General features: G+C 42.4%; 1 protein-coding gene across 1 annotated transcript in view; it reads right to left on the bottom strand.

Annotated features, from left to right (window-relative positions):
* Positions 1–19,121, bottom strand: part of dnajb14 (DnaJ heat shock protein family (Hsp40) member B14) — a 51,437-nt gene that overhangs the window by 14,776 nt on the left and 17,540 nt on the right. Inside the window, exons 2-4 of the mRNA XM_069925602.1 lie at positions 12,257–12,422; positions 9,988–10,133; positions 7,990–8,172 (exon numbers count right to left, since the gene is read on the bottom strand). Of these exons, the coding sequence (XP_069781703.1) occupies positions 7,990–8,172; positions 9,988–10,133; positions 12,257–12,422 (495 nt within the window). The remainder of the gene's footprint in view (positions 1–7,989; positions 8,173–9,987; positions 10,134–12,256; positions 12,423–19,121) is intronic.

The raw sequence follows: 19,121 nt of genomic DNA, 5'->3' as shown, positions 1-19,121 counted from the left end.
GTATAAGGGAATTAGGGGTTACGGAGAGAAGGCAGGGATGGGGTACTGAACTTTAAGATCAGCCATGATCTCATTGAATGGCGGAGCAGGCTCGAAGGGCCGAATGACCTACTCCTCCTCCTATCTTCTATGTTTCTATGAAATGGGAACAACAGTACATGCAATTTGGGCATGTTAGAAAATGAAAATGTTTTGGGAAGATTTAAATCAGGTATTAAATAAAAATCACAAAAAGCAACATACCAAAAAATCCAGAGATATTCCGTTGTCATACCCACACTCCTGTTCGGCTCCGAATCATGGGTCCTCTACTGGCACCACCTACGGCTCCTAGAACGCTTCCACCAGCGTTGTCTCCGCTCCATCCTCAACATCCATTGGAGCGCTTACACCCCTAACGTCGAAGTACTCGAGATGGCAGAGGTCGACAGCATCGTGTCCACGCTGCTGAAGATCCAGCTGCGCTGGATGGGTCACGTCTCCAGAATGGAGGACCATCGCCTTCCCAAGATCGTGTTATATGGCGAGCTCTCCACTGGCCACCGTGACAGAGGTGCACCAAAGAAAAGGTACAAGGACTGCCTAAAGAAATCTCTTGGTGCCTGCCACATTGACCACCGCCAGTGGGCTGATAACGCCTCAAACCGTGCATCTTGGCGCCTCACAGTTTGGCGGGCAGCAACCTCCTTTGAAGAAGACCGCAGAGCCCACCTCACTGACAAAAGGCAAAGGAGGAAAAACCCAACACCCAACCCCAACCAACCAATTTTCCCTTGCAACCGCTGCAATCGTGTCTGCCTGTCCCGCATCGGACTTGTCAGCCACAAACGAGCCTGCAGCTGACGTGGACTTTTTACCCCCTCCATAAATCTTCGTCCGCGAAGCCAAGCCAAAGAATATAAGAAGTAAAGAATTAGGCCTCAAACTGGATGAAGTACAAAAAAGATTTATGTAGCTGTAGCAAAAAAATGTATAATGTCTACTTGGAAATCAGAAGAGAGCCTGAGAGTACAGCAATGGTACATATAACCATATAACCATTTATGGAGCGGAAACAGGCCATGTTGGCCTTTCGAGTCCGCACCGGTTCACTAGAACAACTCCACTAGCTCAAACCTCCCGCTCTCCGCCAATAACCCTCCAACCCCCTCACCTCCACGTACACATCCAACCTTCTCTTAAATGACAGAATGGACCCTGCCACAACTATAGAAATGAATAAATGTATTCCATTGGAAAAAATAACATATAATTTAAAAAAGTCATATTATTTGAACAAATTTGGGAACCGTACATGGAACACAACAGAGAGGGCCTACCGCGGACCTCCACCCCCTAAAATGATAGAATGAGAAGACGACAAAATGACTTGATCCAGTGTGTAAAAGTAGATGACACAATTTTCTTGTTTATTTTTCATTGTGTGATGACATTGTTTAATGGTTTTGGCATAGGGAATGGCATATTCAATATGTTGAATATTTATTGGTTTGGGAGGGGGGTGGGAAGGGGGGGAAGGAGGGTAGGGGGTGAAAAAAAGTGAGAAAATCCCACTGCGTATATTTAATGAGAAATGTTTGTATATATTTTGGTTGATATGCTTAGCATATCAAAAGACAGTTTATTCCTAGCAGTTATCAGACTTCTGAATGAACCTCACCTCAGTGCCCTTGCTTAATCTTTAATCTTTCGACTCATTAGCCCCTTTTAAATTGCAGCACCTGGGACATACTCCTGGGACCCAGGTGCAATTACTGGGGTAAAGGTGCTGGAAGCACCTTTTAAACTGAAGGGATTTGGACCTATTAAATCGCCAACCTGGCATTTTAATGGGGGGGGGGGGGGGAGAATCTTGCACCCACAATGATGCGTCATGCACTCACTGGAAGTACTGCTGGATATTCAGATGCTGGTTGCACGGTGATGCACGCACACAAACACTGACATAAATGGAACAAGCAGGTTGGCCATTCTCCTGTTTAAATCACCTGTGGATGAGACCTAGGTAAGTTTAATTGGGCTTCCTGACTACCTGAGGTAGGACAGGGACCTGATTGGGTTACGACAGGGTTGACCGGGTCGGATCCTTTCTAACTGCCGTGTAACTGGGGCACTAATCGGGCAAATTGCTCAGTTAACCCCATTTTACATGGCAATTTGAAAGTTCCTATTGTTATGCTATACCCTGTAAATTGTGCTCTTTATATGACTAAGAATATTAAAATGTGAGAAATACAATTTTTTTTTTTAAAAAGGGAATTTTATTTTCAACTTTATTTTTAAAAAACTATTTTTGTCTCAGTTTTTATTGTTTTTCTTTTTTCTCCCTTATTCAGGAATTATTATTTTCTTTTCAATATTATCTTTGATATACAGGTACACAATCCTTTATCCGGACATCTAAAATCCAGAAAGCTCCAAAATCCGGCAGGTGAAGAGACTGCAGCATGAGTTGGGTGGGCAAAGGCGAGAGACTGGCAGCACGACTGGACAGCAGCACAATTCGGGTGGGTTTAAATCTAGCTTTCCGAAATCCAGAAAAATCCAAAATTCGGAACACATTGTCCCTCATGAGTTCTGGATAAAGGATTGTGTACCTTAATTATGAACAAAGTGTTAATTGTTAATGCAATCCAATCTTAGATTTAATGTTTCAGTTAGATTAAGTTAACTAATGATTTATGGGTGTGTATTCGATTTAAAATGTTATACGCTGTGTATACGATAAGGCTGAGGCCAACTTTGGTCCAGGGTTTCAGGGACTATTCAACTGAGCACAGAGGGAAACTGAAGAATTACTCCAGTTAAGTCCTTAGATCCCCACTCTCCTGGGACAGAGGATTAACATCCAAGATATCAGACAAGCTGCTAACAGCAGGCTCTGGGTTGGGGCAAAACTAAAATCTCCAAGGTTACTGCCAACAACACAAATGAAGATTCAAACAATGTCCTTTGCATTGATACAGACCATTTCTTCCACACCATGCATTACACCAAGTTTATTGTCACATGTACCAGAGGCAGTGAGAACGTTTTCAGAATCAGGATTTATTGTCATGAACAAGTCATGAAATTCTGTGTTGTGTGGCAGCGTCATAGTGCAAACATTCATATTATAACCATCTTACAACATTACCATAAAAAAATTAAAATAGTAGTGCACAGAAGTAAGGCCGTGTCTTGGATCATTGTTCATTCAGGAATCTGATGGCGGCAGGGAAGAAGCTGTCCTTGTGCAATTAAGTGCTCATCTTTAGGCTCCTGTACCTTTTTCCCTATGATAGCAGAATGAGGATGACCGGGGTGGTGGGGGTCCTTGAGGATAGAGGCTGCTTTTCTTTTTAAAAAAAGGCCCTTTTATAGAGGAAATAAAAGAAGTGAATGTAAAGACAGAATATCTTTATGTTGCTGCACTTACCCCTATAAAAAGATCCAAAGGCAGATGGACTTGGAGGTGGAGCGAGGTTGCTTCACCTTCTCCATAAAATAAATGCCATTGAATGGGGCTACAAAGGGGAGGGTTGATGACATCGCGATAATGGCATCAGCCTGCAACCCAGGAGCCACCACCCAGGGCTCCCATGGTGATTGGTGCTGGCTTGGGGTGCCGTTGCGCAGCGTGCTACTGATTATGAAGGGGCAAAGGGCCATCGTGTGTGTGTGTGTGTGTGTGTGTGTGTCCCACCATGGAGTTCAGCCTTAGTTCCAGTGTTTGTCATGTTTTATTAAAATACCAAAGAGCACATTAAATCAGATCAATTACAAGAGTGAAATTAAAACTAATTTCAAGTAAAAGACTGAGAGTGTGCTAAATGTGATAAATAAATGCTGTTATTCAAGAGTAAATGGCACACTGGAGAGCTGATCCATTTTTCCTCATATTCAGAATCAATTTTTTTCTGAACAATTTGTCAGTCTTAATCTAACAGGATGTTACCATTAAAGCTTCCAGCACCATTTCTGTGTCCCAAGAAGTTTCCAGTTGTTCTTCCCCCAGGGGTATATCTTCAGCTCCCTCCTGCCACCCAGAAATGTCCCCCTCCCATTCCCCTCCGCCCCTTCACCAAGGCCCCGAGACCGAGGAGCAGGAGGTCAGCGAGGAGCTGGAGAGAGAATGAATGGATGTGCAAGGTGAGGGGGGAGTGGAGGGAGTTCAGCCCGAAGAGCATGGAGGCTCAGCAGGGGGCAAGTAGAGGCAGAACCCGCTGAGCTGCCAGGGCCAGAGGGCGAAAGTGCTGAGATCCACAGCCTGGGAGGAAGGAGGAGAGAAGGAGGAAGGCAGTTGAGCCGGTGCAGCGGGACCAGATGATGGGAAGCAGCCAAACTGCAGCCAAGTTGGGCTAGAAGGAGGTAGACAAGGACTCCTTGGGCTGCTGAGGAGCTGACATGGAGAAGCAGAGCTGAGGAGCCCAATAAATGAAAGAGGGAAGTGAAGATCTGGGCTTGGCATGCTGGAGGGTCAGCACCGAGCAGAAGAGCTGGAAGGAGCCTCAGGTTTTATAAACGAGAACTTCTTTTTGTTTTAATGTGAGAGCAATGGCCATCTTTGTTACCCATAATCCCCCATGCAGGTGCAATTGCACTAAGTTTCCCTGGCACTGGCAAAGACAGCTACATGGCAGATTATGGGTAACAAAGACAGCCATTGCTCCCGCATTGAGCCGCTGCCACTACAAGGTGCCAAAGTGGTGCTCCAAAGAGCTCGAGCAGCACTGCTTCCCTTGGAAGTAAATATAAACAGGGGTGGGGTCCAATTTCAGTGCTTGCCATAGGCCATTTTCCATTCTTAGAATGCATGTTTGATGTCACGGTGGTGGGTGGTTCTACTTCCCCTCTTGCCCTGCCTCCTTCAGGTCTGGAAACCAGGTCTTGACTCAGTTGTGCTTAAAGGGCCTGAATGATCTGCCTTATAGGTCATTACCATAAAAGGTGAAATCAACTTATTTTAAAAAAAAACGAGCCAGCTATAATGCAGGGTTTCACCATAAAAAGGCCTTAAGATGCCACCTCATGCAGATGTCCTCAATGGAGTGACGTCTGGTGCCTGTGATGTCACAGACCAAGTTAACAACCCTCTGGAGTTTATTCTAGTCCTCTGAGTTGGCACCTCCATACCAGGTAGTGATGCAACCAGCCAGAACACTCTCTACGGTATCCCTGTAGAAGTTTCTGAGAGTTTTCGGTGACATACTCAATCTCCTCAGACATCTCAAAGTATAGTTGCTGGCAAGCCACCTTTGTGATTGCAGCAACATGGAGGCTCCAGGACAGATCCTCTGAGATGTTGACACCCAGAAATTTGAAGTTCTTGACCCTCTCCATTATTGAGCCTGTGATGAGGACTGAGTCGTGATCCCCTAACTCCCTCCTGAAGTCCACACTTATCTCTTTTGTTTGCTGACGTTGAAATTGAAAGGTTATTGTTGTTACACCATTCGACGAGCTGATCCATCTCCCTCCTGGACATTTCCTCATTGCTGTTTGTGATTCGGTCGACAACTGTGATGTCATCGGCAAACTTGTAGATGGTATTGGAATTGTACCTGGCCACACAGTCATGGATGTATAATGAGTAGAACAGGAGGTTAATTACTGCTCTACTCATTATATTTTGTGAGCAATCCAGCTAGACATCCCCCAAGTAGTACAGCAAGTAACTCAGTTAGAGCAGTGGTTCTCAACCTTTTTTGTTCCACATATACTTTAAGTAATCCCTATGACATAGGTGCTCTGTAATTAGTAAGAGATTGCTTAAAATATTATGTGAGTGAAAGGGAAGGTTGAGAATCATTGCTCAAGACCCAATTGTTACGGAAATATTTTGCTTGAGAATAATTGTCATTGGTCCATTTCCTTTGGAGTTATGAAGCTGTGCACATAACGAGTCAATTAGGTATGATTAAAACAGTGGTTTTCACACTTTTTTCATTCCAGCTTAAGCAATCCTTTACTAATCACAGAGCTCTTATGGCATAGGGATTACTTAAAGTGGTATGCGAGTGGAAAGAAAAATGGTTTGAGATGGAGAAAGCAGATGCAACATTAGGCACTTTCAAGTTGCCTTGTAAAATGGGGGTTAACTGGGAAATTTTCCCAGTTAGTGCCCCACTCACAAGGCAGCTTGAAAGGATCCGACCCAGTCAGCAGGCCCCAAAATCATCCGGGTTCCTGTCCTACCTCAGAGGCAGTCAGGGAACCCAGTTAAACTTACCTAGGTCTCATCCACTGGCAGACTGAAAACAAAAATGGTCAACCCAGTTACTCCTGTGACATCAGCATTGGTGCGCTGGCATCACAGGGAAACCCCAGGTGAAGTGTCTGCCCTGATCGGGGGAGAGAGGGGTTGGTGCCATGCTGGGGGCACACTTGGGGAGAGTGAGGTCGCTGACATGTGGAGAGATGGTGCTGGCAGAGGGGGGCCTTACCAATAGTTCCCGTGTGCATGCTGCGTCACTTTCCACATCACGTGGGCGAGATCCCCACCCCCCCCACTCCCCGCAACTTAAAAGGAGCTGGAAGCACCTTTGCCCCACTAATCGCACATGGGTCCCAGGAGGGCTACCCAGGTGTTGCAGCTTAAAAGCACCTACTATCTTACTAGACCCCTCTATACTGCCAATGACAGATAACCAGCACATACAATGAATAGAACCATATAGCACAGCAGAAACCAACACTTGCCATCTAGTCCATGCCAAACTATTTTTCGAACTCATACCATACTCCTCAATACCCCTCCCATCCATGTACCTATCCAAATTTTTTAAATGTTGAAAGCGAACCAGCATCCATCAGCTCCACTGACACCTTGTCCCAGCCTCACCACCTTCTGAGTGAAGATTTCCTGAATGTTCCCCCCTTAAACATTTTTGTTTCATCGAACCTCAGAGGGAAAAAGTCAGTTTGCATTTACTTTATTTATTGTGTACATCTCGCTCAAATCTCCTTCAGAGACTTCTCTGACATTCCAGGGAATAAAGTCCTAACCTAGTCAACCATTCCTTGTTCAGCTCCTCAAGTACTGGCAACATTCTTGTCTGCACTCTTAATTTTATTGGTATCTTTTTTGTAGGTAGGTGACCAAAACTGCAAGCAATACTCCAAATTTGCCTTCACCATGTCTTGGACAACTTCAACACAACATCCCAACTCCTGTACTTTGATTTATGAAGGCCAATGTGCCAAAAGCTCTTTACAACCCTATCTACCTGTGACACCATATTCAAGGAAAGATATATCTGTATTCCCAAATCCCTCTGTTCCACCACATTCTACAGTTCCTTACTGTTTAACATGCATGTCCTACCCTGGTTTGTCCTTCTAAAGTGCAACACTTTGTCCGCATCTACCCAGAAGTTGCTTCAAGTCCTGTTGTCCATTCTCGACCTTTTGAGCTATACCCTGGTAGCAATTTATCATAGGGCTCACACCTCATCAGCACACCCATGTTTATTCGGCATGCATGTGGAACGATGCCCCCTATGGCTGCCTTCCACGATCCCACACCATCCCGATTTGGAAATCTACTGTTGCTCCATCATCACTGGGTGATGATGCTGCAACACTTTCAGGAGGCAAACCCCCACCTTCTCAAGGACAGTCAGGGTGGCAATAAAAGCTGGCTCTGGCAGTGATACCCAGCTTACAACTTTACACAAATTCTACAATATTCAGAAATCCAATAAGTAGTTCAGACACTAATGCAAAGCTTTAGAGAATGAGCAGTGTTAGAACAGACACATCAAGACAACACACTTGCAGTGGATACTTGAGCAGCAAACACAAGATGCTGGAGGAACTTACTGGGTCAGGCAGCATCCATGGAAAGCAATAAATAGTCAAAATTTTGGCCAAATACATTGACTATTATCTTCTATGGATGCTGCCTGACCCATCAAGTTCCTCCAGTGTCGTGGGGAGCATTGCTTCAGTTTTCCAGTATTTGCAATCTCTCTCATTTACCAAAAGTAAATGGAACTTGAATAGTACCTGCAGGAAAGCCTCCACCAAAGAACATGTTAAATAAATCTTCTGGAGTAATGTCAGATTCAAAATTTCGATGAAATTCGAAGCCTCCGTGCTGATAATTCCCAGGAGATTGGCCTTCTCCATAGAGGTCATAATCCTTTCGTTTCATTGGGTTACTTAGCACAGCATAGGCATTTCCAATTGCTGTAGGTTTAAAAAAAACAAAAATAAATTGTGACTTTTCAAGCTACCCACAAGATCCTGCCTTCACAGCTCTACAAAGATCCCACAGCACAATGTTGTGGTGAGAGGGAGCTCTCACGAGCATACTGTGCCAAATTACTTAAAAGCAACCTGCTTATTTTTGTTTGTGGGACCTTGCTGTGCACCAATTACCTCCCTCAATTTTAACATGGTATGAAAGACTGAAGTCTCGAACAAATTTCCTTCCCCAACAATGATCAGGTTCTTAAACCTCCTCATATAATCCCAACACCACTCAACCCAAAAGATTTGTCAGCACTCTTTTTGATTGCATAACTGCCACTGTGAGTATTCATCTATTCTTTTACACTCTCTCTCTCTCTCTCTCTCTCTCTCTCTCTCTCTCTCTCTCATGTGGCAATTTAATTTGTACTTCGTTTATTAATGTATTTTGCAACTTTGGCTGTAGCAAGCAAGAAGAGTGTGTTTGTACATTGTATTTATGTGTATGACAATAAACTATTACCACAAAAAGACTTCACTGATGGTAAAGGTGTAAAGTGCTTTACAGAGGAGAAGGACACAAAACAGAAGTGAGAGGCAGTCATTTGGCCCTCTTGGCTGTCCTACCATTCTACCAGTCTTTTCACCTCAGTACCAAATTACTGTACTGACCCTACATTCTCAATTTCCTTAAATAGCAAAATATCGGGCAATGCTCACCAGAAAATGGTCACAGTTCATTGCCTTGGGTAAAGGTACTCCTCATCACCTGGAACAATGCAGGGAGCAGAAACTGGACAGGGAACCAGAGGCTTGTTTTCAGAGCTTGGAGAGACAGGATTTCAACAAAGGGCGAGGTACTGGGTCAGTGAGGACCAAAGCAAGCTCAAATAGCTGCACCTCATCTTCTGTCCAGCTACCTGGAAGCTTTCTGGACTTGATAGTCAACCATACAACTTCTAAGAACTCTCTCTTTTGTCCACAACAGCTCCCCATCTGAGACACTGGCACCACTTGTGTTTACCAGTCTTTCCTGACCACCCTGCCCCTCCAACATTTTCCTCTGGGAGTGGACAATACACCCACCCCAACCTGCCAGGTACAGCTTCCAGCTCTCCATTTCACACTCGTACAATCTTCTGTCAATGTTCTCACTCTCTTACTGGTCCCATTCACCCAATGGCCAGATTAGCTGGTTTACAGCTTTTCCCATTGATTCAGTCCATCAGAAATACCCCAAACACATCTCTCTCTCCCCTTCCCAGTCTTGATGAAGGCCAAATGGCCCCAAATGTTGACCATATGTCACCTTCCATGGATGCTGCCTGACCTGCCAAGGTCCTTCAGCACCTTGTGCCTCGCCTCAGTTTTCTAGTCCCTCCCATTTCTGCAGTTTAACAGGCTCCTTTTGTCCCTTTCCCAGCTCTGACGAAGGTCATCGATCAGAGACACTGACTATACCTTCCTACAAGATGCTGTTTGACCTGCTGAGCTTTTCCAGCATTTTATTTTAGATTTTCAGCATCTGCAGTTGTTTTTTTTTATGGTACACCATAGAACAGCACAGGAACATACCATTTGGCCCATGATGTCTGCATTGAACATAGTGCAAAATTAAAACTAGTTTGTGCCTACATATGATGCACATCCATCCCCCACTCCTTCATGGATCTGCAATCCCATTCCAAAGTATTGGGAGCTCAAGGCCTCTCAGGAGTAGGAAGCCTTATGCATCAAGGGGAAGGAGCTAATGAGAACACAAGGCAAATTTCATACAGCCAGGAGAACAAGGAGTAAAAGTTCCAAACTCACCTTTAAAGGCCTCAGTTGCACCAGGGGCATGATTTTTGTCAGGATGAAACTTCAAAGCTAGTTTCCTGTAAGCCTTCTTGAGATCCTCATCAGATGCATCCTTGCTGGTCCCAAGGATCTCATAGCAATTATTACATTTCTTTATCCTGGATAGGAGTATTCAAATCACCATTATTAGTGAGTTATTCACATTTTAGTTCCTCTGTAGTCTTCAGAGCAGGTTGCAAGTCAAAATCCCAACGGTGAAGTTCACACAGTTGCAACGTGGACCACACAACAAGACACCCACCTTCTATCCCTCAGGATCCACCAACAACCTTTGTAGATTTTACTACTCAACCACCACTTGCATTTATGTTGCACCCTCAATAGAGTAAAAAGCATCCCAAGAGACACCATAGCAGTGGAAACAGGGTCTGACACCAAGTCCACTGGGGGCAGTTGATCAAAGCTATCAAAGGTATTTTAAGGAGGAGGTGGAGAGATAAAGGTAAAGGTTCCATTATTGTCATGTAATACTACATTTAGAATGCAACATGCATGAAATTCTTTAACTTTGTCTACCGTAAGGAAGACAGAGTCACCACCTTGTCCAGCACACCTCACAGAAATGAGACCCCAGCGAGGAGTGAACTTGTGATCCATGGTTTACAAGACCAGTGCTCTAACCACTGAACTATCTGATGGAGAGTAGGAAGTCGATTAAAAAGATGTAGCACAATGCAAGTTACTCCTGCTCTAGCACAACCATGCTGATAACTTTAATAAACCGTACAATCAGATGATAAATAAACCAGACCTTGCAACAGTAAAGACCAATGAAACAACGTTCTCCAGTCCATGCTGCAAAACAATGCAACACACATACAAACAATACATTTACACAGCATCTATATACATATAGTGAAGTAAATATTATAATAAATAGTAATGTCATAGGGAGTTGTTAAGCAGTTCAACAGTCATTCAGCAATCTACTACCCATGGGAAGAAGCGGTTTCTCAGCCTGGTAGTTCTGGTTCAAATACTTCTGTATCTTTTCCCTGACACGAGTAGCTGGAAGATACTGTGTGCAGGGTGGTAGGGGTCCTCACACAGATTTTGCAAGCCCCCTTTAAACAATAATCCGAGTAAATCACATTGATGGGTGGGGAGGGAGATCCCAGTGATCCTCTCTGCCACTTCTATGGCCCTGTGGATTGATCTCTGATCTGATGCTCTACAGAAACCATACTACATTGTGATGCAGCCAGCCAAGGCACACTCACTAAAGCTCCTGGAGAAAGTTCACACAATAGTCACCTTGCCTTCCTCAGCTTTCCAAGGAAGTGCAGTCACTATTGCACCTTCCTGACAAGTGAAGAGATGAGGGTCCTGGATAGGTCTCTACTTGGTGCTCTCCACTACCAAGCCATTAATGTGAAGGTGGTTGTCCATGGTCCTTGTGAAGTCTACAATAATCTGATTTGTCTTGTCCACGTTGAGACTCCAGTTGCTATTCTTGCACCATTTCACAAGATTTTCCACCTCTTCTCTGAATTGCGACTCATTGTTGCTGAGGAGGCCAACAACTGTTGCATCACCTGCAAACTTGACTATTGAAGCTGGATCTGGTGTTGCAGTCGTGGTGGGTCATTAGCACAAACAGGAGTGGCTGAGCATTCGGCCACAAGGGGCAACAGTGTTCAGCATGATGATTCTCAATGTTTTGCTATCAATCCAGACAGACTGTGTTATGCTCTGCAGTTTAGAAGAATGAGGGGGTGACCTTGAGCTGAAAGATCAGTTGTTGGGCTTGTTTCACCAGTGGGAAGAATCATATACTAGGAGAGTTACCAACCAGACAAGGGCTAGTCATTTAAAACAACTTCTCTCAGAAGATGGTGAATCTCTGGAATTCTCTGTCCCCATGGATGGTAGAAGACATATCACTGGATTTACTCAAGATAGAAATAAGCAAATATTAATATAGAGGGTCATGGCACGAGGAACTGGCACAGAAGGAGAGTGGAAACCAGTGTAGATCTGCTATTATCATATTGAGTGGTGGGGTAGGTTTGAGGGGCCAAGTGGCCTATTCCTGGCCCTATTTTTCTGAAAACTGTTCAATTATTTATACATCAATGCAGTCCCAATCCTTTCACCCCATCTGATTCGCCCCCACCCCCACCCCCCCAGATGACTGATGGATCACATGCAGCCTGGGGCCTCCATCAGCACTTCAATCATAGCAAAACTGCCAGTTCTGGATACATTTGCAGCATCCTACCTCTGGACTCCTTCCAACTGCTCGCTCGTATAGGCCTTTCCCACCTCCGCCTTCTGCTCCTTCTCTGGAGCAGCCCTGTTTTCAACAGGGTCCATAGACTTGGGTTTCTCCGATTCTGCGCGGTGCCCTGCTACGCTTCCATTCTTGGTGATGGCGTCAATTAGTGCTGGAAAATCAAGAAAAGTAAATGAAGATGATGGTCAGGGGAAGAAGGCTCATCCCTGGGATGGTAGGAACATGAAAGGGAGGAGGTGGTGGAACCAGTGGGGGCCTACCCCCAAGGTCTCTGGTGTTTGGAACACTAGATAATCTGAGTGAAGTGCGAACTGTCCTCACCGAACTCAGGGTAGGTAAAGAGATTGAGTTTATTTTCATATGCACAAGTACAATGTACACCAAAATTCTTGATGCAGCCACACAGGTTTGCAAAATACACCACTTACAATAGTAAAAATTAAATTAACAGTATGCCAAGACAGAAAAATAGATTAAAAATAAAAGGGCTCAAATGTTCACAGTTGCAGTTAGTGCAAGAAAAAGCAGCAATTTTAGTAATGCAGACGAATGTTTTAGTGGTTCCAGAGAGGTTTATCATTCAGGTACTACAGAAAGTTCAAGAGCCTGATCGTTGTTGGATTAAAAACTGTTCTTGAATCTAGAAGCACTGGCCTTCAGGTTTCTGTACCTTCTGCCAGAGGCAAGAGAGGTTGTGACCATGATGATGGATCCTTGAAGATGTTGGGGGTCTTCTTGAGGCAGCACCTCACATAGATGCTTTCAGTGGGTGGGTGAATAAGTGCCTTTGATGGACTTGGCTAGGTCCCATTTTCTGCAGCCTATGTTCCTGGGAACTCTAGTTTCCAAACTCGTTAGCACACCTTCCATAATGCATCTGTAGAAGTTTGATGGTGTACCTGAGGACATGCTAATCTCCTCAGACTCTGAAAACTACAGCGTGACAGTGACCAGGGTAATGAGCTTCAGAGCTGTATATGACTCCCTCAATCCCAGGGTTAACCTGGGATCAGGACCAGGATAAGGAGGAAGTTCTTCAGGCAAATACTGCTGAATCTTTGGAATTCTACAGCTATTGTGGCTGTGAGGCTTAGCTGTGTGTATTCATGTCATAGAATGATAGATTCTTACATATTAATCAAGAGGCATAGATGAGTCAAAAAATTAGGTAGACAATTGAACAGAAAAGCAGGCAGGAACTCCTGCTTCTATTTCTATGCTCAGAAGAGAAACACAGCCAGTAAACCAGGTGCCTTTCCAACTCCAAAGCACAATTGACAGGAGTTTCCATTATAACGTCAGTGTCCCAGAAGACACAGCCAAGCCCAGTCAACAGTGGCAAAACCACCAGCTCTGGAACAACACATTCGCCTGCTCTGTGAGATGTAGAAAGAACGATCTTCCACTTCTATTGTGCCTCACTCCTTCGCTCACACACAAGGGGTGCCTTGTGGAAACCAAGAGTTCACACCCAGGTCCAGTCACTGACAAGTCCCACCTCTACATTGCTGAAGAAACGTGTAGAGGGGGCAGGTGCATTACTTGTGCAACCTTCTACTTGGCACAGTGGGAGGGAGGGAAACATCCATTGTTGTGCGCAATTCTGGTCACTATTATGGGAAGGATGTGCAGGCTTTAGAGACGTCAGAGGTGGTTTACTAGGATGTTGCTTGGATTAGAGGGTACAAGCCATCGGGTGAGGGTGGACAAACTTGGGTTGTTATCCCTGAAGTGGAAGCAAAGGAGAGAGCAGATGGAAATTTATAAAATTATGAGAGGCATCAATAGTGTGAGCAATCAGAATCTTTCTCCCCCTCCCCAAAGTAAAAATAATCACATACTAGAGGTCATTCATTTAAGGTGTTTTGGTGGAAAATTTAAGAGATGCGAGGGGCATTTTATTTTTCTTTCAATTACACAAAGTGGTGGAAAGCTGGAACAGGTTGCCAGAAGTAGCAGTAGAAACAGATACCATAGAGTGTATAAGAGGCTTCAAGATGGATGTGTGAAAATCCAGGGGATGGAGAGATATGGATCCTCTGTGAGCAAAAGTGTTTTAGTTTAATTTGGGCATCATGTTTGACACAGACATTTGGACTGAAGGTTTTGTTCTGCATTTTATTGGCAACTCCGGGGCAACATGGTCATTCAGTACATTACCGAAAATATGCTATGACTGTTTTCAGTCTGACGCTGCTGCAAATCACTGAATTTCATGACTTGTTCAGGACAATAAATTCTGATTATGTCATTGTCTTAAACACAGATTTTCAAGTAGAAAATACCAGCATGAACATTACCGCACACACACTGATAACCTCTGCCACAGCTCAATCTCCAGTCAGCAACCCTCCACTCCTTCTCTATACCTCCAGTCTATATCACTTGACCCTCATTCCATATGCCTAATCCACAGACCGAGTGATTGGTTGTGTCCACAGGAGAACCAGTAGATATCTATCTAGTTTCACTGATACCACTTTCAGGATAACTTTATACTGGGGAGAACTTGTGCCAAGGGAATTTTACCATTCCTCTGTCCAGGGAAGGCAGGATCTAAACTTAATGGTTCATCGAAATAAGGAAGGTAAAGCAGAGCAATCTGTGAATGATGAACATGCTATCCAGATCACAAACTGACACCACAAGTGGATTAGGCTTCAAATTACAGAAAGCCGCTCTGACGTTAATCAGTGTAAACTAACCTGGCATTTCCAAGGTCAGGTGGAGTGGCAAAAAGGAAACTTGCGCAAAACACGACCAAGGAGTTCTAACACCCCAGTGTTGTTCTCTCTCAAATAACACCAATGTAATAAAGGTAGCCAGGCTGTGAGAGGCCCTTGTGTGAACATTATAGGAAATGATGGTTATTCTGTTATTAATTGCAAGTTTCCAGGCTAGAGAGAGGTGCAGGAAGAGTGGAGAAGACAGCAGCTTTCCCCACCTCTAATAAGAGCTGATAAGAGTCCACAGAACCACAGAATGGAAACAGATCCTTTGGCCCATCTAGTCCATTCAAACCACTATTTTGCCTAATCCTATTTCCCTGCATCTGAACCATAGTCCTCCACACCTTAGGTTCTGGGAGGACTGACAACACTGTACAGAAGTTGTCTATCTTCAGCAATGGCTTCAATCAGTGGACTGTCCACAGGGCAGGCCTGCAACCCCTCCTTCAGCCCAGGTCTCACATGTTGACTTCACCCCCTCGCCCCAGTGGCTCCCTTCCACATAGCAGTTTCAGTGCAGGGGTGGCACCAGCTGAGGGACAAGCACTCAGTTCCTATTAGGTCTTTCACACTACTGTGTAAAATGGGGATTCCTGGGAAATTTTCCTCAGAACCCTCTCACGAACCAGTGGTGTGAAAATGTCGGCCTGGGAAAATTACCCAGGTCTGAGGCCTATCTGAATCAGGGAAGCATCTAGACATCAGCACTTCCGTGTTGTGTCACATAGGCAATTAAAATAAAGAATCGTACCACAGAAATCCTGACCACAGCAGGTTGTTTTACCTCCGGCTCAATGCAGGATCAATAGCCTTCTTCATTACCCATAATCCCCCATGCAGCTGGAACTGCTCTACATTTCTCAGAGTGGGTCCAGCTGTGTGAGGGACTATGGGTAACAAAAGCGGCCACTGATCCCACAGTGTGCTGCTGACGCACGTGCTAAAGTGGGGGATGGTTGGGCATCTCATTAAATGTTTGAACTATATCACCAAATCCGAATCTCATTCAACACTGATTGGAGAACTGGGTAAAAAAATGCTTTAAAGGAAAAGTCAAATTATAGATGTACATTGTATTCTTTGTTGTTGAAAAGAAAATACTTTTTAGAGTTTATTCCAACACAAATTCGGATATTTTGTGATACAAATTTGAACTCAGTAAACGATAAATTTATTATATGGGACACCTTAAAGGCATATTTAAGAGGCCAAATTATTTGTTTTACTTTTCAAATTAAAAAGAAATATACGAGAGAGTTAAACCAATTAGAAAGAGAAATTGCAGTTTTGGAAAAGGACCTTCAAAATCATACCTCTGAAGATAAATGTAAGCATTGATTAATAAAAACCAATACAATACATTATAAACTTATGGAACTGAGAAAGCAATTATAAGAACTAACAAAGAAATTATGAACTAGGGGAGAAGTCACAAAGTATTAGATTGGCAATTAAAGGTAGAACAGACTTCAAGAATAATTAATGCAATTAAAAAAGATACTAATATAGTTACGTATAAACCCCAAGAAATAAATGAATCTTTTAAAAACTTTTATTCAAAATTATATAGTTTGGAGTCTTTAAGGGATGAAAATAAATAATTATTTAGCACAAATAATATTGCCTCGATTAAATTTGGAAAAACCAATTGAACTTAATGCCCCATTTACTGAGGTAGAGGTAAGGGAAGCCATGACTTCCTTACAGAGTAATACATCTCCAGGAGAAGATGGATTTCCATCTGAATTTTTTAAAGAATTTAAGGATTTATTAATTCCTATATTTATCCAAATATTAGATCAGGCTCCAGAAACTCATACTCTTCCAGAATAATTTTCTATGGCAATAATTACAGTGATTCCTAAAAAAGATATAGAGACCCTTTAAACCTTCATCTTGAAGAGCTAGTTCATTAATAAATGCCAATTATAAAATTATTCCAAAAATGTTGTCAAACAGAATGAATAAACTGTTACCTTTGTCAAAAACAATCATCAGAAAGTGTAGCTAGATTACTCAGTACAATACATTTAGCATTAAAAAAAAGGTGAGTTTAGTATTGTAGTGGTTTTAGATGCAGAAAAGGCATTTGATAGATTAGAATGGGATTTTATGTTTAAGGTGTTAGAGAAATTTGGATTGAATTTTTAAAATTGGATTAGAGCACTGTATAATAATCCTAAAATTAAAGCAGTAACTAATGGAGAAGTATCTATGCCATTTAAATTGACGAGATCTAGTAGACAAGGATGTCCTTGATCCCCAGTTTTATTTAACCACTTGCCTAAGCAATTCGGTCTGATTTACAAATTAAGATATTCAGGGTAGGTCAAGAAGAACATAAAATTAGTTTATTTGTAGATGACATTCTAATATATTTGACTGATTCAGAGACATCTTTATGAAGATTATATGTTCAATTGGAAGAATGTGGAAAAGTATTGGGTTATAAAATAAATTGTAATAAAAGTGAAATTGAGTATAATCATCTTTTGTTAATGGCACAATGTCAAAGGGACACTCAGTTTAAATGACCAAATGATGGTATTAAACATTTAGGAATATGTACAGATAGTAATTTGAAAACTTTGTACAAATTGAATTATTATCATTACTTAAAAAGATGGAGGAAGATTTGAAAAAATTGATTAATTTACCTATAACATTAGTTGGAAGGGTTAACTGTAAAAAGAGGAATATATTTCCAAGAATACAATCTTTTTCAAACATTACCTATTTTAATAACTCAAAAATGTTTTCAAGAATTAAACAAGCATGTAAGGAAATTTATTTGGAAAGGTAAAATGTCAAGAGTTTCTCTAGAAAAGTTAACATGGAAATAAGAACTGAGAGGTCTAGTTTCCTAATTTTAGAAATTATTACTGAGCAGCACAAATGAGATTTCATTCTTTTTTAAAAAAAATATTAACATTTTAAAAATCAGCATGGGTTAATATAGAACTGAATAAGGTAGAAGAGGAAAGCAGAAGAATTTATATACAAGTGGGAACCGAAATTGATGGTTGCTGACAAGGAGACACCATTATTTAAACATTCCCTTAATATTTGAATAAAATAAATGATAATATTGGTGTAAGAGAGTCTACAATAGTCTAAAATACCATTGATCCAAAATCCCCTTATAGCTTTTTTAATGGATATATCAGTTTCTGAATATCTGCTTTCATAAGGGGATTGTAAATGTCGAAGATTGTTATGAAAGGTTCATTTATGCCATTTGAGCAACTGAGGAACAAATATGCTATACCAGGGGTGGCCAAACTTGCTTAATGTAAGAGTCACAAACGATAAAGCTCAGATGCTTGAGAGCCGCAGGACAAGAACAAAATTCACACATACGTTTTTATTGTTACATACACATTTTGTAACAAAAATTTTAAATAAATTTTAAGAAATGCATATTAAATGCAAATAATATTTATTCATGCATGCAGTTTTTAAACTGTTAATTTATATTAGTTTCAGTCATCGCAAAGACAAATATGTAAAAAAAACAAAAAAATTAGAGATTTTATCCACCTTACAAAATTAGTTTTATTATAATTTTTTTAATGACTAAAATACAATGCTACAAATATCAGGCTATTAAAAACGCGAGTTGGGCGGGCGAGGGGACCGGCAGTGCGAGTCGGGTGGGTGGGGGGGCGAGGGGACCGGCAGCGCGAGTTGGGCGGGGGGGGGGTGGTGGGTGGGGGGAGACCTGCAGTGAGCTGCATATTAAAGGTCAAAGAGCAGCTTATGACTCGTGAGCTGCAGTCTGGCCACCCCGCCGTATAATACTCTTTTTTAGTTACAGGTAGTTGCGACCATATTGGGGACCGAAGGATTGGTTGTAACTGGTTTGGTCATAAGTTGGGGAACGGGACTTCTGCCTGCCAACAGGGAATGGGGACCACTGTATACAGTATTTTTAATACAAATTATATATGTGTACAGTAGTTTTAGTAAAGTTTTAAAAAATTGAGTCATATGCGCGGGTGGACTTATGTAAGTTGGAAGTCAAGAACTATCTGTATTTTCAATTAAGAAAATATTTGAGGGATTACCTTGGACTAACTATGCTTTTATCTAGTTGTACTGAAGTAGAACTTATTAGGAGA

Source organism: Narcine bancroftii, chromosome 3 (assembly GCF_036971445.1).
Source record: "Narcine bancroftii isolate sNarBan1 chromosome 3, sNarBan1.hap1, whole genome shotgun sequence".
Classification (NCBI taxonomy): Eukaryota; Metazoa; Chordata; class Chondrichthyes; order Torpediniformes; family Narcinidae; genus Narcine; species Narcine bancroftii.
This window is presented reverse-complemented; position numbering and strand designations above follow the sequence as displayed.